At 46.0% G+C, this 26539-nt stretch overlaps 1 protein-coding gene across 2 annotated transcripts in view; it reads right to left on the reverse strand.

The window, feature by feature from the left end:
* The window catches only part of LOC135056662 (alpha-2-macroglobulin-like), a 644880-nt gene that overhangs the window by 397068 nt on the left and 221273 nt on the right, over nt 1-26539 (reverse strand). For both annotated transcript variants that reach the window (XM_063962106.1, XM_063962105.1), the window contains exons 11-12: nt 6071-6232; nt 2371-2595 (exon numbers count right to left, since the gene is read on the reverse strand). In XM_063962106.1, coding sequence (XP_063818176.1) covers nt 2371-2595; nt 6071-6232 — 387 coding nt within the window. The remainder of the gene's footprint in view (nt 1-2370; nt 2596-6070; nt 6233-26539) is intronic.

A 26539-nucleotide genomic window follows, 5' to 3' on the forward strand; every position in this document is an offset into this window, starting at 1 on the left:
TAACTCCTGTTCTCCTAGTCCGTAGAGCAGATTTTTTCAACCAGTGTGCCATGGCACACTAGTGTACCGCGACCAGTTGCAAGGTGTGCCGCAGAGCCAGAGCAGCTTCCTGCACCTTCAGAGTGAACTGTTGGCCCAGGCTCTTCTTAGAGGATCAGTCGTGCTCAGGCCGTGACGTATGCCTTGAAGACGCAGCAGTGTGATATCATAGGTCACGGCCGCCACGTCTCACCACCCAGCCAGCTCACCCGCCTGCATACACATCTTCCAGTTCCCGCCTGCATACACAGCTTTCCTTGCCCACTTCCACACTTGCCCGACCACTCGATGCTTCGTATTCGCAGCACTCCACTATGAACAACCCCCACCACTGAGGGACAGGGGGGAGGACAGCTGACCGGTAGGGGCTAATACTTGTTGTTATTTTTTTTCTCCTGTGGGGAACAATAGGATTCATGTGGGGAGAATAAGGACTTATGGATTTATGGGGGGAACAATGCGAATAATTCATGTGGGGAGCAATAGGATTGTTTTTTTCTGTGTAGGGCGGCCAATGTATGTATGGATTTTTTTTTTACTATGAGGGCCAATGTGTGTTTTTTGTTTTTGTCTTTGGGGAACTGATGGTGTGCCTTGGCAATTTTAAAATACTGTTCGGTGTGCCGCGAGTTAAAATAGGTTGAAAATCACTGCCATAGAGGATGCTGGGCGCCCGCCCCAGTGCGTACTTTACCTGCAGTTTAGTTATTACAGTTACACAAGTTGTGTTATCTTGGTTTCAGCATGTTGCTGCAATAGTTCATGCCTGTTGGCGTGTGTTATGTTGAATGCCATGTGTGCGGCATGGTTGAGGGTGTGAGTTGGTAGATATCTCACCACTAGTTAAGTAATTCCTTTCCTCGAAATATCAGTCTCCCTGGGCACAGTTCCTACAACTGAGGTCTGGAGGAGGGGCATAGAGGGAGGAGCCAGTTCACACTGACTGAAAAGTCTTTAGAGTGCCCATGTCTCCTGCGGATCCCGTCTATACCCCATGGTCTTGATGTCATCCCCAGCATCCTCTACGGACTTGGAGAAAAGGATTTACCGGTAGGTTATCAAAATCCTATTTTCCACCGGCCAAAAGTAGTTACCAACCTGATATCTCTATCACTGTTGATAACTCAGCAATCATCCCTACCCCACAAGCTCGCTGCCTAGGTGTCATTCTTGACTCTGAACTGTCCTTTGTTCCCCACATTTAATCTGTTTCAAGATCATGTTACATACATCTAAGAAACATATCCAAAATATGACCATATCTTACAAAAAACACAGCAAAAACTCTAACCCATGCTCTCATTATCTCACACATTGATTATTGTAATAGTCTCCTGACTGGTCTTCCCAAACATAGGCTCTCACCACTACAATCCATTCTGAACCCAGCTGTGAGGCTAATCTTCCTCGCTAGACGTTCATCGTCTGCAGATCCGCTCTGTCAGTCTCTACATTGGTTACCGGTATTCTACCATATTAAATATAAAATACTGTTACTCACATACAATGCTATTAACGAAACTGCACCAACATACATCTCTTCACTCATCTCAAAATATCTCCCTACCCGACCTTTCCGCTCGGCACAAGATCTGTGTCTCTCATCCACACGCATTACTTGTTCACACTCAAAATTACAGGACTTTATCCGGGCTTCACCCACTCTGTGGAATGCCCTCCCACGCACAATAAGACTCGCCTCTAGTCTCCAAACCTTTAAACGTTCCCTGAAAACTCACCTCTTTAGGCAAGCATATCAAATTCCAGACCCACCTACATAACCTTCAGTGCTTCCCTATCTAATTACATCCTCTCTGTACAGTACACATAACATCACATATCTTGTCTTTCTTTACTCTCACACCCTCCTGACACTTGGCCAACATTGCTGGGTGATCATATCATATAACCCATTAAGAACTAGCAATCTGGTGGACCATTATGCAATAGGTAGCATCTATCCTTGTGCATCAATGCCTATTTCCCTATAGAGTATAAGCTTGCGAGCAGGGCCTTCCTACCTCTATGTATGTCTGATTTTACCCAGTTTTGTTCTATTACTGTTGTTCTAATTGTAAAGCGCAACGGAATATGCTGCAATATATAAGAAACTGTTAATAAAATAAATAATAGTAAGAAATAAACCCATGGTTGCAGTAATGTGAAGTAGCAATTATAACCACTCTGCCCCCATGATGCACACATTGGTTGATATTTATTACATATTTAAAAAAAATTACTAGAGACTGATTCACTAATTCTAAGAATTTTATTTTAAAACGACTCCATTTACTACTTAGTTAGCTCCTTACCTACAGAAAGAATACTTACATAGTAGAAGAACGTGAGATGATCAGATTTAGGATCCAGGCTGCTCTTATTGATGTCATATTGCACATTCACCGATAGATCAGAGTCGCACGAGACTTGGTCTGAAATTTGTTCTAGAGTCAGAAAGCTGTTACTCTCAGAGTAAAAGGGTAAAAGCCAATTACTGATGTGCATTGCATATCTATAGTCATTATCGTCATCATTATCAGCTGATGAAAGTGTTATCTGGGGACACAACATAAGAGGAGTCAGACCACCTGTACAGTATGGAGGTTTGATAATAAGTTACAGTACTGTACTGTAATTTTTTTTTGCAATTGAAATAATTTAATGCATATTATTAAGCAAATTATAATATATATATAATACAGAAACTCATTCTACATGTAGTTGTATGGCACATATGGCTATCATAGCAACTGTATGGTTAACAATATTTCTACTAAGTAGCAATTTCACTCATTATTTTAAGTGTAAGTTGAGTCTGTTGAGAAACATAAATGGACGCTTATTCTAGTGGTCAGTTTATGATCTTACATCTGGTCCAATGAGACATGAACTTATTGGAGCACATGAAATTTGCAGCAAATATATATATGACTAAGGAGTGTCACAACGTGGACCAAAAAACCCTGTCTGTATACTATACAATGCCGCTTCATATCGGCTATCACTCATCTTTGTCCTGCAGGACAGGTTTTCTAGAGGTGCTTTGCATAGTGCAGCTGGCGCTGTCGGACCGTCGGTCCACCATCTTGCTCTGAGTCAGCTAACCTCGATTCTTCCAGTTCAGGTCTAACTTTACTGCACGTGACTACTGCTGCCAATCAGCAGCCAGGGAGCCCTATTTAAGTCCTTCTAGGTCCATCATCATCCTGCTGTGTCTGGCCTTGTGTTCCTGTTACAGTGCACTACAAGTCTCAGTCTGTTCATGTTGCAGTACATTAGAAGTATCAGTCTTTTCCTGCTACAGTACAGTACAGTACAGTACAAGTCTGTTCCTGCTACAGTACAGTCTGTTATTGTTGCAGACTTGCAGTGCATCACATGCCTTAGCTGTTCCTGTTATCTAGTGCAATACAAGTCTCAGTCTGGCAGTCATCAGATGGCGTTTGTTCCTGGAGCACCTCACCTTCCTATGAGACTCCGGGTTTGTGAAGCGCTCTGCAGTGAGTGATCACGCAAGCTCAGAAGGCCAGCACCGGGGTGGTAAATATCACTGCTACTTCTACAACAGTGATAGGGAACACAACACAGCTGCTTTTGAAGCAGCTGCCCCCATAATGGAGCAATATTGAAAAAAACCGAGGGACACTCCTCTCCTTCCTTCCTTCCTTCTACTACTTTTTTTTTTCACTCCCCTCTGCTCCTCCCCACTTTTCCAGTTTGGGTCTTTTTTTATCTCTGAGTTCCTCACTCTATCGGCGGGATGTAATGCCACCCGAGTTCGGCGGCTGTGCGGGATGGCGGCTGAACTTAGATGTTTTTTTAAAGGGGCAGTCACTTACAAGGCAAACCCATGCCTTGTAAGTGATTGCTCCTTTAAAACGATGTCCAAGTTTGGCCGGCATTCCGCGCGGCCACCGAAATCGGGCGGCATTTCATCACGCCGTGAGTCTTGTTACTCCTTTTTCCTCCCTTTGCATGGGAAAGCCCCTCCCACTCCTCTCTTTACCACTTTTGTCTGTGCAGGAGTAAGGCAAGGGAACATGGTAAAAGGAACTTTAAGTTATGCAGAAAATGGTAAAAGTTGGGGTTGGGAACTAATGGAATAAGTGTGTGGGCTATTAATGTGATGTTAGAATTGGTGTTTGGTATTTATATTATGTGTGTGGAGGAGAGTATTGATGTAGTGGAGCTATTTTGTAATGTGTGTGACTGGTATATGTTAATGGAATGTTTGATGGGGTGGTCTTCAGTATGCCGGGTGTCGGGATCCCGGCGCACAGTATACCGGCACCGGAATCCCGACACCCGGCATACCAACATCTATTCTCCCTCGTGGGGGACCACGACCCCCCGGGAGGGAGAATAAAATAGCGTGGCGCGCTTAGCGCGCCACCGTGCCCGCAGCGTGGCGAGCGCAGCGAGCCCGCAAGGGGCTCCTTTGCACTCGCCACAGTGTCGGTATGCCGGCGGTCGGGCTCCCGGCGCCGGTATGCTGGTTGCCGGGAGCCCGGCCGCCGGCATAGCATACTAAACCCGTTTGATGTACAGCATTCATTTTACTGTATGTCACTACTGGTAAGAGCTATTTATGCAATGTGTCACCAGGTGGGTGCTACTTATATATTGTAGGGAGTTAAAAATGTAAAGTGGGATTCCTGTATTGAAAATGTGGGTCCATAGTTGTATTAAGGAGGTTAAGAGATACAGAAGGAGAAGAGGTAGCGGGAAGACAACGAAGAAGGGCAGGAGTCCATTAGGCACCAAATATATTTTAACTTATCTGATAAACTGACTGACAAGCAACTCAAATTTCTACAAAAATGATTACATTTTGCCCCCACTAAGGAACCAAATATATTTGAGTTATTTCTAGTTTTCAATAATTAAAGCACATTAGGAATTTATACCTGAAATGTATTTTTGCTTCAAAGGCTTTAAGAAATATTAATGTAGATGCAATATAGCTTGTGTATGAAATGACGGCGGTCGGGATGCCGCCGGTCACATGACCGACTGCGGCATCCCGACAGCGAGAATCCCAACACCGGGTGGTGGTAAGTATTTGGCCCCTCTCCCTTCCCCTACCCTAACCTTAACCCTCCAGGGGTGTCAGTTAGGGTTAACCCTCGGGGGTGTCGACTACAGCTAACAATCCAGTGGTGTCGGCTATGTCTAATCCACCTAGTGCCTAACCCTCCCTCCCCAGGCCATCACCTTCGGGATGTTGGCTGTCAGTGTCCCGGTGACAGTGTCGTGAGGGGTGCAATACCTATTGTATTGGACAAATCAGATCAAAAAGGTTTGCAGACCTTTCAAAGCTAATTAGAAGAGAAAATCCTTTATACATGATGTTAACCATACTGATGCATCATTGAGATCTCTAAACAGAGCAGCCCCTAGGCATAGGCAAACTACGCAAATACCTAGGGCATCTGGTATGCCTAGGGGCACCAGCTGCTTCTGCTGATTAAAATGATATGTGGCATGGCTATATTCTGTGTGTTATTGCGGTTAATAATACTGTAGGGTCAAAATTACTCCTACATTTTGTGATTTTAGCTGGTTTTATGATTTTTAAAAAAATCCAGATCCAAAACCAAAACCAAAACACGAAAGGGTGGTTTAGGCAAAACCAATCCAGATCCAAAACACGAATGGAGATCCAGATCCAAAACCAAAACCCAAAAAGTGTCCGCCACACATCTCTAGTGTGTACCCTTTGCAGTATCCGCAGGCAATGCATGTTGATAGTTGTTTAGTGCTTTGTTGGATCGGACTGATTCTGGCCATTCTTTCTTTGCTACCATACATTATTTGAATATACTTGAATATTATTACATGGTTTTCAATAAATAGCTAACACATTTTATTCTGCCAATTACATGTCTCCAAATCTTTATTTATATTACGGTTTATTTATGATTGTTTTAATTAAGTGGTGTATTTACGGTACAACCCTCAAACAATTGAAGGTTTATTAGATAAAATAGCAAACTATGTAAATTCCCTGCTTTGTAACAGAGTAACTTACCGCTAAGGACACATAGCTGCTCCATCTAGAGGTGTTAAGTGTAAAATGAGCAAATCCATTTTTGTCCGTCACCACATTTGGGATCTGACGAAGATTTTGCTGCACACGAACTGATAAAACTTCATTAGCCATGGGATGATTTTTCTCATCAACTACTTTTACCTGAGAAGGAGAAATGGAAACTGATTATTGGAACCTTCATATAATAAACTGTACTGTACATATTCAGTTATAGGGCTGGATGAAGTAGCGCCCTAATTCGGACGTTTTTTTAAAGGGGCAATCATGTACAAGGCTAAACCATGCCTTGGACATTATTGCCCCTTTAAAAAAACGTCTGAGTTCGACCGGCATCCCGCACAGCCGCCGAACTCGGGCGCTATTACATCCGGCTCATAGACTGCTCTTTACAGCATTCATTAATGATACATTTTGCAGAATAGATGGACTGTACTCAGTGCTTAAAGTGGTCCTAGAGAGGTGGTGGAACTCCCCCCCCTCCTGCCGGCGCCCATGCAATAAAGGTATTGCAATAAGGAGGCGTGGTCTAAAAAGAAAGGGGCGTGGTCACACAATAGTAATAATGCCCACAGTAGTAGCACCCCTAATACACATAATGTCGACAGTAGTAGCACCCCGTAATACACAATGCCCACAGCAGTAGCGCCCATTTTACAATGCCCACAGTAGTAGTGCTCCTTTATGCAATGACCACTGTACTGGTAGTGCCCACAGTGGAAGTGCCCCTTATATAGAGCTCATAGTAGTGGTGCCCCTTATGCAATGCCCCAGTAGTAGTGCCCCTTATGTCCCCAGGAGTGATGCCCCTTATGAAGTGCCCCCTTTACAATGCCCTCATTAGTAGTGCCCCCATTAGTAATGTCCTTAATGGTAATGCCCCTGTGTAGTATTGCCCCCAGTAGTAATTTTGCCTGTAGTAATGCCCCCAGTCATTTAGCCCCTGTAGTTTAGCCCCATGTAGTTTGCCCCAAGTAGTAATGCCCCTGTTGTTATGCCAACCTGTAGTTATGCCCCCAGTAGTAATGCGCCCCTGGAGTTATGCCCCCAGTAGTAATGCGCCCCTGTAGTTTAGCCCCATGTAGTTTGCCCCCAGTAGTTTGCCCCAAGTAGTAATGCCCCTGTAGTTATGCCCCCAGTAGTAATGCACCCCTGTAGTTTAGCCCCATGTAGTTTGACCCCAGTAGTTTGCCCCAAGTAGTAATGCCCCAGTAGTTTGCCCCAAGAAGTAATGCCCCCAGTAGCTTGCCCCCTTGTAGTTTAGCCCCATGTAGTTTGCCCCAAGTAGTAATGTCCCCAGTAGTTTAGGCCCCTTGTAGTTCAGCCCCCCATGTTTAAAAAAACAAAACAAAAACACCATACTTATCCAAGCCCGCTCCTGCGTCCGACCGCTGTGACGCTCCTGGCGTCCGGCTCCCCAGCACTATGAGAAAGACGTCATGATGTCTCTCTCATAGCGTGCATTGCAGAGCCGGAAGCAGGAGCTCAGTAGTGAGCTCCTGCCACTGGCTTCCGCTATGCAGGGAGAGCCGGGCGCCGCTGATAACACGATCTCAGCGGGCGCCCAGCATCTCCCTGCGAGGCCGGCACACATCGGGTGAGGCGAGCCGGAGGAGGCGAAACTGCGTTCTGTCTCCAAGTGGAACTGACGGAACGCAGTTCCGCCCCGTTCCGGCTCACTTTAAGCCCTGACTGTACTATAGATTTATATATTCCTAACTCGGATGGTTCGGGATTTCCTGCTCCACAGAATTACAGTATATAGCAGGTTAGGAAAATACGTTATAGACTTTCCTCAATTTACCTTTGATGATTGTGTTAATGTAAACCATATAAACATTTAATTTCCTACGGTAGAAGTGTGGTGAGTGACTTGTGGTAATTGCTCAGAAATACGGAAAGTGAAAAAATTAGACTTTCCTGTGAAAGACTTTTCCTCTTTATCAGATGAAGCAGCGGTTGTAATCAGTGGCAAAGAAATGTGCTAGAAACCAATTAATTGTACTTGTGGTTTGTAGAGGGATATTCTGCTTACAAATGCAGTTGATACTTAGTCCCCACTACCTGGCTAACATCGGCTAGTGCAGTGGTTTCCAAACTTTTTCGAATCACGGCGCCCTAGAATATCAGAATTTTTTTCACGGCTCCCCTAGGCCAAAAAGTTTTTATTGAGAAATTTAGAAAGAAATATTACATTAAGTAGATTGCGTTTATATGTCATCCTTAGGGTCAGTTGTGTGGTGAGGGACAAGATTTGCTTCTGTTTGGCCACATATTTTATGACTGGCAGCCACCAGCACTGGTTTTGCCTATTATATTGACCATGAATAATTTGAATTGGTACTGAACCACCAACCCAGGGCCCCCTGCAAGTGTCCCGAGGCACCCCAGGGAGCCACTCACACAGTTTGGGAACCTCTGGGATAGTGCACCAAACTGTAGATCTGACCAGATGTAAAAAAAATTGTGTTGACTCCTCTGCATCATCACTGGGTCTCTTGGGTCTCGTTGTCGTGTCGTGCCACTTGAGCAGACAACTTGCTCATCAGGAGCTGTTTGTATCTCTTAATATCTGGGTCAGTTGGTAAGAAAGACACAATGTACAACCAAATCTAGGATCAAGCATGGTTGCCAATATGTAGTGATCTGATTTCAAGATATTGACAACCCTTGGATCCTGGTGAAGCGAATAAAGGACTTGATCTACAAGTGTGACATACTTAGAATAATAGCTTTATTTCATCTCCTCCTTAAATTTCTCAAGCTGTCTAATTAGGGGAATCACCTGACTCAAGCTGGTAGTGTCTGAACTCACTTCACAGGTGACTACTTTCCCCATCATCTCCGAAAATGATGGCTTGTTGTGTAGCTTTGGATGGCTTTCTGGTATTCCTCCATCCACTGGAGCTTGTAAAGGGTGGAATTCTACCTTGTAACCACCTCTTCAGTTGGTGGCAGGGTAAATTGAACTGTCTTGCAGGTGCTGCAGTTTTCTGCATGCAGCTGCTGATTTCTGAAAATGTCCAGAAATTTTTCAGGCCACAAACAACATATCCCGCAATCCCCTGTCAGTTCTTAAAAAACTCCAAACTACCAAGTTAATAGTGTGAGCAAAACATGGGACGTGTTGGAATTCACCCAGCTGTAATTCTCTCACAATATTCGTGGCATTATCACAAATCACAAATCCTGAGGAGAGTCCAAGTGAGGTAATCCATTTTGCTATGACATCCCTTAGTTTTTCTAACTGGTTCATATAGTCATATAATGTTTAGTTTGTCCAAATCTGGGCCTAATTCAGACCTGATAGCAACAGCAAAAGTTTTCTCTAATGGGCAAAACCATGGGGGTCATTCCGAGTTGATTGCTCGCTGCCGATTTTCGCAGTGCAGCGATCAGGTAAAAAAAATGGCAAAACTGCGCATGCGTATGCACTTCAATGCCCAGGCGCATCATATGGGTACAAAGTGGATTGTTGCTGAGCGATGGATTTAATGAGGAATCCATTCTCACAGCTGATCGCAAGGAGATTGACAGGAAGAAGGCATTTGTTGGTGTCAACTCACCGTTTTCTGGGAGTGTTTGGAAAAACGCAGGCGTGTCCAGGCATTTGCAGGGTGGATGTCTTGATGACAAATCCGGGACCAAAAAGACTGAAGTGAGCGTAAGGGCTGAGTATGTCCAGAGCTACTCAGAAACTGCACAAACTGTTTTTGCAGAGCTCGGCTGCAAAGGCGTTCGCACACTTGCAAAGCGAAAATACACTCCCCTGTGGGAGGCGACTATGCATTTGCACGGCTGCTAAAAGTAGCTAGCAAGTGATCAACTCAGAATGACCCCCCATGTGCAGTGCAGGTGGGTCTGGTGTAATATGTGCAGAGAGAGTTAGATTTGGGTGGGGTGTGTTCAAACTGAAATCTAAATTGCAGTGTAAAACTAAAGCAGCCAGTTTTTACCCTGCACAGAAACAATATAGCCCACCCAAATCTAACTCTCTCTGCAAATGTTATATCGCCCCCCCCCCCCCTGCAGTGCACATGGTTTTGCCCATTAGAGAAAGATTTTGCTTTTGCAATCAGGTCTGAATTAGGCCCCCTGTTTGTACACATATTTGTGGTTAAGTGGACAGTGGGTACAATGGCATTTTGTAGGCCAATAATTCATATTTGTATTAACATCTTGTCACAGGTGAGGAATTACTTGTCGGGTAAAATGGAACCGAGATGGAATTTGGTACCAGGAACACAGGAGGTCAATTAACTGTCTAAAACACACTGCATTAAAGGTGGCTATTGGAAGCAGATCTAATACCAGCATAGACATCATAGCATCAGTGATCCATAGAAACATAGAATTTGTTGGCAGATAAGAACCACTTGGCCCATCTAATCTGCCCCTTTTTTTATTTTTATTATTTTTTATCTCTAACCTTATTTGATCCTTATTTCTTTGTAAGGATATCCTTATGTCTATCCCATGCATGTTTAAATTGCTCTACTGTCTTAGCCTCTACCACCTCTGATGGGAGGCTATTCGACTTGTCCACTACCCTTTCTGTGAAATAATTTTTCCGCAAATTTCCCCTGAACCTCCCCCCCTCCAGTCTCAGTGCATGTCCTCGTGTCCTTTTGCTTCTCTTCATTTGGAGAATGTTTCCCTCCTGGACTTTGTTAAAACCCTTGATATATTTGAAAGTTTCTATCATGTCCCCCCTTTCCCTTCTCTGCTCCAAACTATACATATTGAGATTTCTTAGTCTTTCTGGGTATGTTTTGTGATGTAGGCCATGGGTGTCCACTGTGCGATTGGGTGACAGCTGTCATATTTGCATTATCTCGCAAAGGATTATTTTACAATCAATTGTAGTCTTCTTAGTCCCCTTCTGGGAGATCCACCACCAACAGCAGAAGTAGTAGGCCAAGCGCTGAAGGATTCTTCTGAGGAATCCTGGATAGGGGGGAGTCACTTAGCCTTATCCTGGATGCAGGACTACCTACGATCATTAGTGAGCATATTGATGATAAAGGTGTTGGCAGTGGAGATTGCAGGTGCTGGGATCTAGTTGAGGGAAGGGAGCTAACTGATGCGGTTATATTTGTTATTTTTTTAATGCCAGTTTCAGATTTTCCCCAAAACTTTCCATAAACTCGCTGCAAATGACGTAACAGGTAGGAGGTTCCTAGATGGTTAACCTCCCTACCTCTACTTACTTGGGCTTTACAAATGCTACAGATGGCTAGACAAGTGTTGTCAGGATTTGGGTAACAATATTTCAACATATACAGTAAGAGGTGGAATTTTTGGTCTTTATGCCCAGGCATGACAATGGCATTCTACTTTCATGGGCAAGGACTGCTTCCACAGGTGCCTGACTTACATAAACGACATCCTCATCATCAACATCCTCATTAGCGCTGAGGAGTAAGTCCTGGGCTACGCACAGACTGGAAAAAAATGTGTTGGCGAGTGAGATGCGAATGGATTCGCAGCTGTCCGCTGCCTGGTGAAGTTTTCGCATGCATGCATTCACACACTTGCACGGGACGGGTTTTCACTCTTCCTGGGCTGCGACTATCTAATCGCAGCCCTCTGCAAATTTGCAGCACAGCAATCAGGTCTGAATTGGGCCCAATAGATCAATTTTTTTTATGTTACTTTTTTTTCACAATGACAATACACATTGTAGTGCTGCATGTGAACAGACAGTCACTTTAGATTGACACAGCATAGCCAATTAAACCAGCAGAGTACAGTGCAGCATACAGCAGCCTACCCCTATACATCACTGACTATACAGAGCACCAGAGTCTGGAGTCTCACTATCAGCACAGCCAATCTACAGCAGAGTACAGCGCAGCATACAGCAGTGTGATTGAGAGTGAAATGGTGCTGAGTCCCAGCCACGGCTTACTTATATAGAATCCAAAACCCGTAAGCCTGGCAACTACAAATGCACAGGCTGCACCACCTGCAGTGCATTAGAAACTGGGAACACTTTATTTCATCAGGTGTCGGGTAAAATAGGATTTTAATTACCACCGGTAAATCCCTTTCTCGTAGTCCATAAGGGATACTGGGGTTCACTTAGTACGATGGAGTATAGATGATGTCCAAAAGAGCCGATGCACTTTTAATTTCTTCAGCTTCGTGTGCTGGCTCCTCCCCTCTTTGCCCCCTCCTACAGCCAGTCTAGGTAAAACTGTGCCCGAAGGAGAATGGACATACTTGAGAGAAGGAACATAACAACAACGAGTTGTGAGCTTCACACACCCTAACAGAAAACAATCAGCAACAGCTGGTATCAAAACAGCAACAGATGAACAGTTAAACTGAAAACCAGTGAAAACCTGCAGAGAAGGCCACACACTGAGGCACGCACCCAGTATCCCTTATGGACTACGAGAAAAGGATTAAAGAATTAAAATCCTATTTTCTCTAGCATCCATAAGGGATACTGGGGATCACTTAGTAAGATGGGGATGTCCCAAAGCTTCCAGAACAGGCAGTAATGTGCGTAGATGTCTGCAGCACCGCCTGCCCAAACTGGGTATCCTCTTTGGCCAGGGTATCAAACCTGAAGAACTTCACAAAGGTGTTCTGCCCCAACCAGGTAGCAGCTCGGCATAGTTGCAAAGCCGAGACTCCATGGCAGCCGCCCAGGAAGACCCCACCGATCTTGTAGAGTGGGCCTTCAGAGACTGAGGAACAGGTAAGGCTGCCGACACATAGGCCTGTTGGATAATAAGCCTAAGCCAAGGAGCAATGGACTGCTTAGAAGCAGGGCAACCCTTTTCCTGCGCATCATAGAGCACAAACAGGGTATCCGTCTTTCTGATCTGAGCCGTCCTCTTGGCATAGATCTTCAAGGCTCGCACAGTATCCAATGCCCCCGGAGGAGCAAAAGTGCCAGAACTAGACGGGAACACAATAGGTTGGTTCAAGTGGAATGCAGAGACAACTTTCGGCAGGAACTGCTGCCTAGTTCTGAACTCCACTCTGTCTTCGTAAAAGACCAAGTATGGACTTTTACACAATAAGGCCCCCAATTCTGAGACACACCTAGCAGAAGCCAGGGCCAGTAACATTACCGTCTTCCACGTAAGGTACTTGTCTTCTATCGTCGTCAAAGGTTCAAACCAGGAGGACTGTAGAAATTCCAATACCACATTAAAATCCCAGGGTGCCGCTGGTGGCACAAAGGGAGGTTGTATGTGAAGTATCCCTTGCAAGAAAGTCTGAACTTCTGGCAACATTGCCAACTTCTTCTGGAAGAAAATAGAGAGGGCAGAAAACTGGACCTTTAGGGAGCCCAGACATAGGCCCATATCCACTCCAGCCTGCAGGAAACGCAAGAAGCGTCCCAGGTGAAAATCTGCAGATATGATTGTAATGCTTTGATGCAGAGCCAGCCCTAACCAATATGATGCCCTAGGCAAGATTTTGACTGGTGCCCCCTAGCACCACCACTAGTTCCGCCTCTGTCAGTGTACCCCTTTCCCAGCACCATCACCCATAGCAGTCCTTATTTTGAGTTTCATACTCCCTAAATTTTAAATAGGAACAGTGTGCACATTCGGTGCACAGCCCAAAAAGGGGTGTGTTTTTGCAGGCAAGGGGCGTGGCCATACAATAGTATCCCCAATTTAAATGACGCCACACAGTACAACAAATGTAGTCACATTTTATCATGCGATAGTGTCCTTAATTCACATTACATCACACAGTAGTACCGCTATACCTTATATACGTTACTCCTCACAGTAGTGCCCCTTATTCACATTACACCACACTGAATTGCTCCTTATTCACATTACACCACACCATATTGCTCTTTATTCACATTAGACCACCCAGTAGTGCCCTTTTTATACATTACGCCACACAATAGAGCACCTTATACACATAAGTAATGCATTTATACACATAATACCACACAGTTATGCCCCTTACACAAATAACACACATTATTAATGTGCTTATAAACATAATGCGCATTACACATTATGACAACCTTTATTAATGCCCTTATACACATAATGTCCCTTACACATATGTCGCACATTATTAATGCCTTTATACACATAATGACACACATAATGCCCCTTACACATATGTCACACATTATTAATGTCCTTATACACATAATGTCACATAATGTCCCTTACACATATGTCACACATTATTAATGTCCTTATACACATAATGACATATAATGTCCCTTACAGATATGCCACACATTATTAATGCCCTTATACAGATAATGACACACACAGTGCCCCTTACACATTTACTGCACATTATTAATGCATTTTTACACGACTAGCATAATGCCCCTTACAAAAATGCCAATCACTACTGCACAACCAAACCACTCACACAGCCGCTAACACTGTGACCTCTGCCTCTGCTTGGATACAGATGTGTTCTCATAAATCTTGCCTTGGTGCTAATGTCGGGTGACTTTTCTTGATGAAAATATGCATCTTATTTGCATTGCTCTGTAGCTAGGATGCACAAGCAGCTTCTGCTGATTAAAATGATATGCAGCATGCCTATATACTGTGTGAGACTGTGACTGTATCTGCATATGAAATGGTACACACAGAATATAGGCATATCATTTTAATCAGCAAGAGCTGCTGATGCTCCTAGGCATACCAAATTTGCCTAGTTTGCCTATGCCTAGGGCCGGCTCTGCTTTGATGTTACAGGCTTCCTGGCCTGAACCATGGTTGCAATAACCTTTTTGGAAAGGCCTTTGCAAGCTAGGATGTTCCACTCAACCGCCATGCCGTCAAACGAAGCCGCCGTAAGTCAGGGTATACCAACAGTCCTTATTGAAGAAGATCTCTTCTCAGTGCCAGAGGCCAAAGGTCTTCGACGGACATGGGGGATCATTCCGAGTTGTTCGCTCACTAGCTACTTTTAGCAGCACTGCAAACGCTTTGCCGCCACCCACTGGGGAGTGCATTTTAGCTTTGCAGAAGTGCAAACGCCTGTGCAGCAGAGTGCCTGCAAAAACATTTTGTGCAAAACAAGACCAGCCCTGTACTTACTCTTCATGTGCGTTAATTCTAACGTTGGAGGATTAGCTTTTGACGTCACACACCTGCCCAGCGTTCGCCCAGCCATGCCTGCATTTTCCCTGGCACGCCTGCATTTTTCTAAGCACTCCCTGTAGTCAGTTGACACCCAGAAATGCCCCTTTCCTGTCAATCTTCTTGCGGCCGCCAGTGCGAATGAAAACGTTGCTAGAACCTGTGCAAAACCACAACGGACGTTGTACCCGTACGTCGCGCATGCACATTGCGGTGGAATGGAGAGACAACTTTCGGCAGGAACTGCTGCCTAGTTCTGAGCTCCGCTCTGTCTTCGTAAAAGACCAAGTATGGACTTTTACACGACAAGGCCCCAAATTCTGAGACACACCTAGCAGAAGCCAGGGCCAGTAACATTACCGTCTTCCACGTAAGGTACTTGTCTTTTATCGTCATCAAAGGTTCAAACCAGGAGGACTGTAGATATTCCAATACCACATTCAAATCCCAGGGTGCCGCTGGTGGCACAAAGGGAGGTTATATGTGAAGTACCCCTTGCAAGAAAGTCTGAACTTCTGGCAACATTGCCAACTTCTTCTGGAAATAAATAGAGAGGGCAGAAAACTGGAGCTTTAGGGAGCCCAGGCATAGGCCCAAATCCACTCCAGCCTGCATGAAACGCAAGAAGCGTCCCAGGTGAAAATCTGCCAAAGGATACGTGCGCTCCTCGCACCAAGAGACATATCTCCTCCAGATATGATGGTAATGCTTTGATGTTACAGGCTTCCTGGCCTGAACCATGGTTGCAATAACCTTTTTAGAAAGGCCTTTGCAAGCTAGGATGTTCCACTCAACAGCCATGCCGTCAAACAAAGCCGCCGTAAGTCAGGGTAGATGAACAGTCCTTATTGAAGAAGATCTTCCATATGGACAGGACAGAATTGAGGACTCGTCCCCAGTTTCTCCCAAAGGTGGTATCAGCGTTTCATTTGAACCAACCTATTGTGGTGCCTGCGGCTACTCGGGACTTGGAGGATTCCAAGTTGCTGGACGTAGTCCGGGCTTTGAAAATTTATGTTTCCAGGACGGCTGGAGTCAGGAAGACTGACTCGCTATTTATCCTGCATGCACCCAACAAGCTGGGTGCTCCTGCTTCAAAGCAAACTATTGCTCGCTGGATCTGTAGCACGATTCAGCTGGCACATTCTGCGGCTGGACTGCCGCATCCTAAATCAGTAAAAGCCCATTCCACAAGGAAGGTGGGCTCTTCTTGGGCGGCTGCCCACGGGGTATCGGCTTTACAGCTTTGCCGAGCTGCTACTTGGTCGGGTTCAAACACATTTGCTAAATTCTACAAGTTTGATACCCTGGCTGAGGAGGACCTTGCGTTTGCTCATTCGGTGCTGCAGAGTCATCCGCACTCTCCCACCCGTTTGGGAGCTTTGGTATAATCCCCATGGTCCTTACGGAGTTCCCAGCATCCACTAGGATGTCAGAGAAAATAAGAATTTACTCACCGGTAATTCTATTTCTCGTAGTCCGTAGTGGATGCTGGGCGCCCGTCCCAAGTGCGGACTCTCTGCAATACATGTATATAGTTATTGCTTCACTAAAGGGTTATTGTTATGAGCCATCCGTTAAATGAGGCTCAGTTGTTGTTCATACTGTTAACTGGCTATGGTTATCACAAGTTGTACAGTGTGATTGGTGTGGCTGGCTGGTATGAGTCTTACCCTGGATTCCAAATCCTTTCCTTGTTGTGTCAGCTCTTCCTGGCACAGTTTCCCTAACTGAGGTCTGGAGGAGGGGCATAGAGGGAGGAGCCAGTGCACACCACTAATCTTTCTTTTAGAGTGCCCAGTCTCCTGCGGAGCCCGTCTATTCCCCATGGTCCTTACGGAGTTCCCAGCATCCACAACGGACAACGAGAAATAGAATTACCGGTGAGTAAATTCTTATTATCGCGCCAAGACTAACAGCCGGCGTCCCAACGTTGCCAAGTGTCTTCTAGGCAATGCTCACACATGGACGCGCGACATGATCTCCAGGCGCGGCGGACGCGTTCCCCTTCTCTCACTTCAGCACATGGCGGGCATTTTCCCTATTTAGGTAAGTTGCCTATTATTGTTTGTTCACACACCTCACCTTGACAAAGGGGTTAGGTTACTCCGAAACGTAGGATTTTCATGCTGTGATGTTTTGAATACACCTATATATTTGTTTGAAAGACTGAGTGCCGCTGCCTTTGTTATATATACACACACACATATATATATATATATATATATATATATATATATATAAATACACATATATATCATTTATTTATATACGGCTGTCATATTTCCAGGTCTAGAATTACTCAGCTGTAAACTGTGTATGACATTAGTTTTAAAGTTCAGCTGTTTATATAAATGTGGTCTCTGTAACCTATGGGCTGACAATAGGTGCCAAGTAAGTCTGCTAGTGTACTGCCAATCCCGACCATTATCTTGTTACAAAACCTGTGTCAGCTTGTTCCTAACTTCTGTTAGCATGTAAGAGTTGTGCTGTGTTAATTAATACATACCTCTGTTGTAGACAGTGCTGCTACACTAGGATAGGCTGCTCACCCATTCTGCCAGCTGTCCACTGATGGAGGAAGTACTCAGGGCTGTTTCCAGCCAATTTGGCTCCCAGTGCGAGATTTAAAAATGTGCCCCCCCATGACATAAAAAAATGTGCGCCCCCCCCACACACACCTTGATAAAAAAAAGTTGTGCGCGCACCAACAAGGGGCGTGGCCTCATCTAAATGGGTGTGGCCTCATTTAAATGGGCATGGCCTCGTCTGAAAAGACTACCTCACAATCCAGTTTTTGACCCTGCTCCAACAGATCACGACCACCACAGGGAAAGAAAATTCTACCATATTAAGCCCCACATAGTAATGCCCCCTGCACCATATTATACCACACACCGCAATGCCCTTGATACATTACACGGTAGGCAAGAGTCCCCATTTCACACACTACGGCAGGTGTCCCCATTTTACACATTGAGAGAGAGAGAATACTTACAGAGCTGATTACCGCTCTTCGGCCCGCCTCACCAGTCGCTCCTTGCGCCGGCCTTTCCCTCTTCCTACTGTAACTTGGATCCCCCTCTGTACTCTGCTCGGGGGGGGGGGGAAGTTTCGCGGAGTGGCGGGGTTGCGTCGTAACGACGCAACCGCGTCATTCCGTGAAACTCCGCCCCCTGAGCGGGTTACTCGGGAAGAAATAGGAGGGGGAAGCAGGGAGCCACAGTTAGTGCCGCAGCGGGCGCCCAGTGCGGTTGCACTGCTCGCCTGCCCCAAGAAACGGCCCTGGAAGTAGTACTGTCTCAAAGTCACTAGTGCTGCTGGCTTCTGCCTTTCATTGCTGCTCTGCACTAAAACAGCACTCCACAGCTCCTACTGAGAGACCTGACACCCAGTGCCAGATTAAGGTCCTCATGGGCCTGGAGCTGAAATTTATAAAGGCCTATTGTGCGCCATCGCAGGGGGTGTGACCAGTGCTGTGAGGGTGTGGTCTGTGCCATGGGGTGTGGCTAACTCCATGGGGGGCATAGCTACCAGTGCACAAAGTAGAAAATATGAAATTTGAAGTGGGGGTATGTAAATATCAGAAGGTCTTTACTTATACCCCTTTCGGACCACCAGCTTGTAACCAGGGTTATTGCACATGAGCGTGCAGTAACTCGGGTTGCTGTGCTGTCTGAAAGGGCCCAGGGGAAATATCCCGGGTCGAGAGACCCGGTATTTCAACCCTTAGTGACCAGGTTTGAATACAGCTTCAACACGGGGCACTGTGAGGCGTGAATGGGTTGATGCAACCCGTTTCCCGTTCACACTGTATGCACGGGTGGCACTTGGAGATCATCTGATCTCCAAGCATCACCTCAGCACGCGTCACTACTGATGTCACAAACTTGGCAATATACCAGGCTGGGGACGCCTTTGTCAAAGGGGCTTAGGCGGGTCACACCCTGGAAGCTCCCGGGTGTAACCCGCCATTTGCAGTCTCAAAGGGGTATTAGAAAGGCCTCCTGATAGTTCCACACATCCCAATTTACAGCACAGCTCCCCACACCGCACTACACCACAGCTCCGCACAGCCTCCCTCACCACACGACAGCACAGCTCCCCTCTCTGCATTACACCACAGCTCCGCTCACCGCAGTACAGCTCCCCTCTCAGCACTACACCACAGCACTCCTGCACAACTTCACTCTCCTCACTACACCACAGCTCCAAGCAACCGCACTACATTACAACTCCGTTTACCACAGTGAAGCACAGCTACCCGCACCGCACTTCACCACAGCATCATTCACCACAGATCCCCACACCGCATTACATCACAGTTTCATTCACCACAGTGAAGCATAGCTCCTCACACCGCACTAAACCACAGCTCACCTCATATCACATTGGCCTCATATCACCATTGGCAGCACCCTCAAAAGTGTGGTAGTTGGGCCGCCCTGCTCCACGCCATGAGACAAACATAACTCCTAGACCAGCCGCTGATCAGGAGCGTCCGCTGGCTGCCAGTCCAAGAGCCATGATTGGCTCATGGCCAGAGCCAAATTCAAAATGCTGCCAGCTTCCCCTTATTCGCTCTCAGTCCGCAAACCATAATTGGCTCCTGACTGGCGCCAAATTTTAACGCAGCAGTCACATTTGACCAGCGTTGGGAGCAGTCATACTGTCACAGTCCCATTGCTGGTCGTCCAAGTGAAGTGCCGGTATGACATACAGGCACACTTCGAGCAGAGTGTGTGTGTGTGTGTGTGTGTGTGTGTGTGTGTGTGTGTGTGTGTGTGTGTGTGTTGAGGTGTCTTCCCAGATTTTTAATAGAACAGTGTTACCCCTGCTTTAGAAGAATAAGGCGGCACTCCACGTACTTTATATGTGTTCCAAAAAATTTTTTTACCGCAATATCAACGTTTCCAGACATCTTCAGTCTTTTCTTCAGGATATATACAGATGTAGCCACGCTGATAGTGCCTAGTCACACCTGCGCCGAGCCGCGGCAATTGTCACTCAATGCAAAGTTAGTGGGCGCGACTAGGACACACGTGCATGTTGGAGTGCACGTGCATTGGTGCAAGAGGTGCACTCGCGCCTAGTCACAGTCATGATGAGTATCAAGTCCGTGAGGTGGTTACACTGTTTATATAGTATATATAGATAAATGCTTATTATAGAGCAGTCCAGCACTCTCATCATGAAAAAACATCTGCGGGGTGCACTACACAAAGAATCCCCAAACTCCTGAGTGATCTTCGTTATATAGTCCAAGAATAGGCACTCTCCAAACTTCAATGTGCTTTAAGGTATATTTATTCCAATACTCACAAGAAAAATTTCAAAGCATACATAGATGCATGGCAGGCAGGTCAGCAACGTTTCGGTCCTACAGGACCTTTGTCAAGCTTTTCATCATTTCTATGCCCATAATAGACAAACAATAAGCAGAGCTAATTGCAGCGGAAGTACATACCTGTCACTGGCTACTCCTTATATACCCACACGTTCATTACCTCGATCTCGGCGTGCGCTCCAACAGCCGCGTGGAACGCAACCGGAAATGCCCAGCACTTCCGGTTCCGGTCTTACGTTATGGACGTGTCAGCGTCGGCTTGAGGCGCACTTCAGTACTACCAAACTGCCTATTACGTCATCCCAGTATATACACATCAGGATTTAACAATAGATAAATGCTTATATATTTATTTATTATCAATATCACGGTTTCACTAAAAAATATTGTACATAGTTCTCTAATTAACAGAGTATCTGCCTGGCTGCTCTGATGCCCAGCATGCCGTATACAGTAACTGTATTAGAGGTTAGAGCAGTAGGCAGGCATCTAGCATGTCTGACACCTCACCTCAGTCAGACACCCTGCTGACGCCGCTGGACCACCTCACGGAGCTGCTGCTTTGAGTCACTGCAGTGGGCTGTGTTGGAGACTTGATGCGGTGGTCAGGACAGCGCACACAGTGACATCATGCAGACAGAGGAGGCACCGACGCACAGTGTGTAAGCCGCGCAGGGAGGACTGGGAAAGGCTTCCACTGCGCCGCCATCATAGGTAATAGATCTATGCCGGCAGCTGCATTTGACTCTCCAGGCAACGCGGTTGGAAGGAGGTTGGTGGTCTCTGGTGGAGAGGCCATAGGGACCTAGGGCACTGACTGCAGTAGAAGGATTTTTTTTATCCTATCTGCTGCAGCAGTAAGGAGATCTGTGGGCCTATTTTGCAGTGTGGGCCTGGAGCTGCAGCTCCATTAGCCCCATTGTTAATCCGGCCCTGGCCGCGATGCCTGGAAGACTGGCGGGTGGGAGACCGGCTAAAATTCTTCAGTCACATCTGGACAAGTTCGTGCCAGGATCCCTGGGTCATAGATCTTATTTCCCAGGGCTACAGACTGGAGTTCCAGGAGCTCCCACCTCACAGATTCTTCAAATCGGGCTTACCAGTTTCGCAAGAGGCAAGTATAACTTTACATGACGCCATTCAAAAACTGGTACAGACTCAGGTCATTGTTTCAGTTCCACCTCATCTGCAAAACAAGGGGTATTGGGGGTCATTCCGAGTTGTTCACTCGTTGCCGATTTTCGCTATGCTGCGATTTGTTGCAAATTGCGCATGCGCTTAGTTATTTAACACAAAACTTGGCAGTTTTGCTGTGGATCCTGCGGCGCTTTTCAGTCGCTCTGCTGATCGGTGAGTGATTGACAGGAAAGGAGCGTTTCTGGGCGGCAACTCAGCATTTTCCCGGCGTTTGCAAAAAAATGCAGGCGTGTCAGGGAAAAACACGGGAGTGTCTGGGGAAACGGGGGAGTGGCTGGCCAAACGCAGGACGTGTTTGTGACGTCAAACCAGGAACTAAACGGACTGAGCTGATCGCAATCTGTGAGTAGGTCCGGAGCTACTCAGAAACTGCCAAGAATTATTTAGTAGCAGTTCTGCTAATTTTTCATTCGCAATTCTGCTAAGCTAAGAAACACTCCCAGAGGGCGGCGGCCTAGCGCGTGCAATGCTGCTAAAAGCAGCTAGCAAGCGAACAACTCGGAATGAGGGCCATTATTCCAACTTGGTTGTAGTACCGAAACTAGATGGTTCGGTAAGATCGATTTTGAACCTTGTGTCATTGAACCCGTACTTTCGAGTGTTCAAATTCAAGATGGAGTCTCTGAGAGCGGTGATCTCAGGTCTGGAGGAGGGGGAGTTCCTAATGTCTCTGGATATCAAGGATGCGTACCTTCACATTCTGATCTTGCCGCCTCATCACGCTTATCTATGGTTTGCATTGCAGGACTGTTACTACCAGTTCCAGGCCCTGCCATTTGGTCTCTCCACGGCACCGAGAGTGTTCACCAAAGTGAAGGCAGAGATGATGTTTTAAACTCTGCAAACAGGGAGTGTACATAATTCCGTACCTGGACGATCTTCTGATAAAGGCATTGTCCAGGGAGCAGTTGTTGGACAGCATTGGCCACTCAACTAGACTACTTTTGGATCACGGGTGGATTCTGAATTTACCAAAATCTCACCTGGAACCGATGCAGAGGCTTCCTTTCCTGGGTATGATACTTGACACAGAGTTTCAGAGAGTGTTCCTTCCCTTGAAAAAGGCTATGGTAATCCAGTAAATGGTTTGGGTTGTGCTGAAGCCAACTCGGATCTCGGTGCATCTGTGCATTCGCCTTCTGGGGAAAATTGTGGCCTCTTACGAGGCAATTCAGTACAGAAGGTTTCATGCAAGACCCTTCCAGCTTGATCTGTTGGACAAATGGTCCGGATCGCATCTTCACATGCACCAGAGGATCCGTCTTTTGCCAAAAGCCAGGATCTCCCTTCAGTGGTGGCTACAGACTTCTCACCTAGTCGAGGGTCAACAGTTCGGGATTCAGAATTGGATTCTGCTGACCAAAGACGCAAGCCTCAGAGGTTGGGTAGCAGTCACCCAGGGGGGTGCAGTTTCAAGGAAGATGGTCAAGTCAGGAAGTCGTCCTTCCAATCAACATCCTGGAACTCAGGGCTATATACAACACCCTTCTGCAAGCCTCATCTCTTCTTCAGAATCAGGCCATTCAGGTCCAGTCGGACAATGTGACAGCAGTGACGGACATAAACTGACAGGGCGGAACGAAAAGCCGAGCCACAATGTCAGAGGTGTCAAGAATTTTCCTCTGGGCGGAAAAACACGCCGTGGCGTTGTCGGCGGTCTTTATTCTGGGAGTAGACAACTGGAAAGCAGACTTCCTCAGCAGACACATGAGGACAGAGCTGAACTCAGAACTCGTCAGCAATTTCTTCCCAAGGTGGAGTCTGCGTTTCACATCAACCAACCTATTGTGGTTCCGGCTGTTACAGACACCTCTGCTACTTCAAAGTCTTTGGATGTTGTGAGGGCTTTGAAGGTGTATGTCAAGAGAACAGCTCGGAAATCGGACTCGCTGTTCGTTCTCTATGAACCCAATAAAATTGGGTGTCCTGCTTCAAAGCAGATGATTGCATGCTGGATCAGGCTCACTATCCAGCATGCTTATTCCACGGCAGGCTTGCCGGTTCCAAAATATGTACAGGCCCACTCTACTAGGTCGGTGCGTTCTTCTTGGGCGGCTGCCCGGGGTGTCTCGGCTTTACAGCTGTGCCGAGCAGCTACTTGGTTGCAGTTACAGGTTTGCACACGTTTGCTAAGTTTAACAAGTTCGATACTTTGGACTCTGAGGACCTTCAGTTTGGTCTATCAGTTCTGCAGGAACCTCAGCACTCTCCCACCCGGTTTGGGAGCTTTGGTACTTCCCCATGGTACTAAATGGATTCCCAGTATCCCCTAGGGCGTAAGAGAAAATAGGATTTTAATTAGCTATCGGTAAATCCTTTTCTCGTAGTCCGTAGGGGATACTGGGCGCCCGCCCGGTGCTTCGTTCTTCCCGCACTGTTACTTGGTTAAGCAATATTATTTGGTTCAGCTGTTGCTGTTCCTGGTTTCAAGTTTGGTTAGCATGGCTTTCCTCTTGTTCTTTGTGTGCTGGTTCATAATCTCACCACTTTCTTTATCTATCCTTCTCTCAAAGTATGTCCGTCTCCTCGGGCACAGTTTCCTAGACTGAGTATGGTGGGAGGGGCATAGAGGGAGGAGCCAGCACACACTATAAAATTCTTAAAGTGCTCATGGCTCCTAGTGGACCCATCTATACCCATGGTACTATATGAATTTCCAGGATCCTCTACGGGCTACGAGAAAAGGATTTATTGGTAGGTAATTAAAATCCTATTTTTGGTTCCACTGATAATATGCAGTTTACTTGTACACTACACCATGTACCTTCCTTACCAACTATGATCTAAGTACAGTATACTGATCTTTGCTTTTGTACCACCTTATTCACTTGTTAGTCTGTAGGCTAGTTTGTGGTCTTTGATTACTGTATCTTGTATTTTTGGATTGCTTTTGAGAACTTAAAATAAATACAATTATCATAATTAATGGACCTATTCATTTAAATCCTGTTGTCTGTGAAGATTTTTTTTTTTTGTCTATCTCGCTCATTTTGAACATACAGTATTATATGTGTCTGGGGATCCAGTCGATGGATCGACAACCGCTAGTTCGACAATGCCAACATCGACCACGCAACATCGACACCACCTACATCAACAGTGATCGAACATCGACAAACCCAAGATCGACAGTGATCGAACATCGACAAACTCAAGATCGACACATCAATAACATCGACAAACGCTAGTGAAAACAAAGTCTTTAAAAATAGGATTTTATATACCTACCGGTAAACCCTTTTCTCATAGTCCATAGAGGATGCTGGGGTTCCATTTAGTACCATGGGGTATAGATGGGTCCACAAGGAGCCATGGGCACTTTAAGAGTTTAATAGTGTGGGCTGGCTCCTCCCTCTATGCCCCTCCTACCAGACTCAGTTTAGAAACTGTGCCCGAGGAGACAGACATACTTTGAGAGAAGGAAATACACAGATAGTGGTGAGATTCACACCAGCTCACACATAACAAAAGGAAAGCCAAGCTAACCAACTTGAAACGATTCAGCAACGACTGAACCAACAATACTTAACCAAGTACCAATGCAGGAAAACGAAGCACTGGGCGGGCGCCCAGCATCCTCTACAGACTACGAGAAAAGGATTTACCGGTAGGTATATAAAATCCTATTTTCTCTTATGTCCTAGATGATGCTGGGGTTCCATTTAGTACCATGGGGATGTACCAAAGCTCCCAGTATGGGAGGGAGAGTGTCGAGGTTCCTGCAGAACAGATTGAAAAAACTTAAGGTCCTCAGCGGCCAAAGTATCGAACTTGTAGAACTTAGCAAACGTGTTCGACCATGACCAAGTAGCTATTTGGCAAAGCTGTAAAGCCGAGACACCCTGGGCAGCCTCCCAGGAAGAACCCACTTTACGGGTAGAGTGGGCCTGAACCAATTTTAAAAGCGACAATCCTGTCGTAGAATAAGCATGCTGGATAGTCAGCCTGATCCAGCGAGAAATTGTCTGCTTAGAAGCAGGACACCCAATTTTGTTGGGATCATAAAGGACAAATAGAGCATCCGATTTTATGTGACGAGAAGTTCTCTTCACATAAATCTTCAAAGCCCTCACAACATCCAAGGACTTGGAAGTAATCGAGGTGTCAGAAGCCACTGGCACCACAATAGGTTGGTTGATATGAAAAGCCGACACAACCTTTGGATGAAATTGCTGATGCGTTCTGAGCTCAGCTCTATCCTCATAGAAAATCAAGTAGAGACTATTTTGCGACAATGCCCCCAATTCTGACACACGTCTAGCAGATGCCAATGCCAACAGTGTGACAGCCTTCCAAGTAAGAAACTTTACGTCCACCTCCTGTAAAGGCTCGAAACAATCCGATTGCAGGAACTGCATCACCACATTAAAATCCCAAGGTGCCTTAGGAGGCACAAAAGGTGGTTGGATGTGCAGAATGCCTTTCAAGAATGTCTGAACCTCAGGGAAAGCAGCCAATTGTTTCTGGAAGAAAATGAACAAGGCCGAAATCTGGACTTTTATGGAACCCAAGCGTAGGTCCAAATCCACAACTGCTTGCAGAAAGAGGAGAAACCATTCTAGTTGAAACTCCACCGTAGGAAACTTCTTAGATTCATACCAAGACACATACTTTTTCCAAATCCAATAGTAATGTTTAGACGTTACTTCCTTCCTAGCTTGGATCAGAGTAGGAATTACTTTGTTCAGAATGCCCTTCTGAGCTAAGATCTGGCGTTCAATCTCCATGCCGTCAAACGTAGCCATGGTAAGTATTGATAGGCGAACGGCCCCTGTTGCAGAAGTTCCTCGCGAAGACGAAGATGCCTCG

This window comes from Pseudophryne corroboree, chromosome 3 (genome assembly GCF_028390025.1).
Source record: "Pseudophryne corroboree isolate aPseCor3 chromosome 3, aPseCor3.hap2, whole genome shotgun sequence".
Classification (NCBI taxonomy): domain Eukaryota; kingdom Metazoa; phylum Chordata; class Amphibia; order Anura; family Myobatrachidae; genus Pseudophryne; species Pseudophryne corroboree.